This window comes from Nicotiana tomentosiformis, chromosome 2, assembly GCF_000390325.3.
Source record: "Nicotiana tomentosiformis chromosome 2, ASM39032v3, whole genome shotgun sequence".
NCBI classification, from domain to species: Eukaryota; Viridiplantae; Streptophyta; class Magnoliopsida; order Solanales; family Solanaceae; genus Nicotiana; species Nicotiana tomentosiformis.
In genome coordinates, this window is record NC_090813.1 from 40,079,275 (window position 1) to 40,080,901 (window position 1,627).

Consider the following 1,627-nt stretch of genomic DNA (forward strand, 5'->3'; position numbering starts at 1 on the left):
TTGTAGAGGTTTAAAGAGAAAATGAACATTTGTTATGAACTGGACATATTTCTGCTAAAATAACTACCAAACTGCAATGCCAGGCCACGTCATGGGCTACTACAACACTAAGAACAAACTGAGCTACTTAATGCAGAATGTCCTAAGTAGCCATAAAAGTCATACTAAGATGGGCAAACAATGGATATTCTTATGATGAATTTGCGAGGATCCCAAGTTTCAGAGTAACTTTATGCAGACAATTTACCCTCTCACTTGACATGTACACATATAATAGGTGTTGAGATATGCTTTTATGTTACTTGGATAGGGAAAGGGATCTATGACTATATTCACAAAGGGAGCAAAGTGACTATTCAAAAAATAGGTTTCACATGCACAGGAAAGAGAGAGTGGCTCAAGAAGGATCTCAACACTGGGTTGCTTTACATTGTACTTGATACCACATAGGTAAACTTTAAGATGGTGCATGCATAAGCACAAGGCAGTAGACATTATCCATTTGGATCAGAAGGTTCTCTAATGAATTTAATAGGTATAATCCCTTGTGGAGAATTTAGGGAAGCAAGTTGGAATTATTAACCTGGGATTGTGACTCAATTCAAAGAAATCATTATAGAAATCAATTCCTCAAGAGGTTGCAAGTAAGATAATTGTGCTAAAGAGGCTTCACAAATGATATGTCTTATTCAAAGAGTGGATACAGAGAACGTCTCATAAAGTTGTTCCGGTTCTATCCCAAATTCCATAGCAACATAAGGAATGACATATGACAAAGTGGAACCGGGGTCAATAAGAGCATATACATCTTGAGATTGGACAGTCAATAAACCTATAACCACATCTGGAGAAGCCTCCAACTTTTGATGCCTTCTCATAGCATAAAACTTGCTGGGCCCTCCCGAGCTCTTGATAGAACTCCTAGCTGCTCCACGCCTTGCGGGCGCTATAGTGCCTCCAGCTGGGGGGAGTCGTTGTGGACGTAGTAGCTGTAGAACTGGTTGGTTGTGCCACATCCCTGCCAATGCTCTACAAGACGAACGACAATCTTTCTGAATCTGATCCCTCATAACACACTCGTAGCATACATTGGTACCATAGTGGCATACTCCCGAATGACATCTCCCACACTTCACATAACAGTGATGAGGTCTGCTAAACTGACTCGCCCCACTAACCTGAGATTCACACTTTTTGCATACACCATAAGCTTCCCCCTTATCCTCCCTCTGAGCCTCCATGGCGGAAGTAACAATCTCTCTACCGGCTTAAGGTGTGGGCCTTTGGAATTTGCCAAACCTGCCACCCCTAACATGCTGCTGTGCATACTCACAACATGACGCCAAATATTCCTTCCCTCATATAGGGCAGACCGGGGTGGGTGTACCAATCTAGGGCATTTGTTCTTCTTGTTCCCCCTCTTTCCACAACCATAGCTTATTTCAAGAGTTATCCAACATGTTCCCAAGTTATGTTTCTTGCAAATCAAACAGTCTGGTTTATTAGTACCAACAACCCACTTTTATTTCCTAAGTGCTCTCACCACACGATCCGGTGGTGTGGTGACATTGGTAGGAACAAGGGTACTTCCCTTAGCAACAAGTACTTCCAATCCCTCCACAGCTTA

At 42.3% G+C, this 1,627-nt stretch overlaps 1 protein-coding gene across 1 annotated transcript; it reads right to left on the reverse strand.

Moving 5' to 3' along the window:
• Window positions 1–689: 689 nt before the first annotated feature.
• LOC138904656 (uncharacterized) lies at window positions 690–1,241 on the reverse strand. The gene has a single exon (XM_070193162.1). It carries the CDS (start codon window positions 1,239–1,241, stop codon window positions 690–692), a length of 552 nt encoding a protein of 183 aa, XP_070049263.1.
• Window positions 1,242–1,627: the final 386 nt, after the last annotated feature.

What these genes read in the sequence shown, in the direction of transcription:
- LOC138904656 (XM_070193162.1), bottom strand. Translation starts at nt 1,241, where the DNA reads ATGGAGGCTCAGAGGGAGGATAAGGGGGAAGCTTATGGTGTATGCAAA.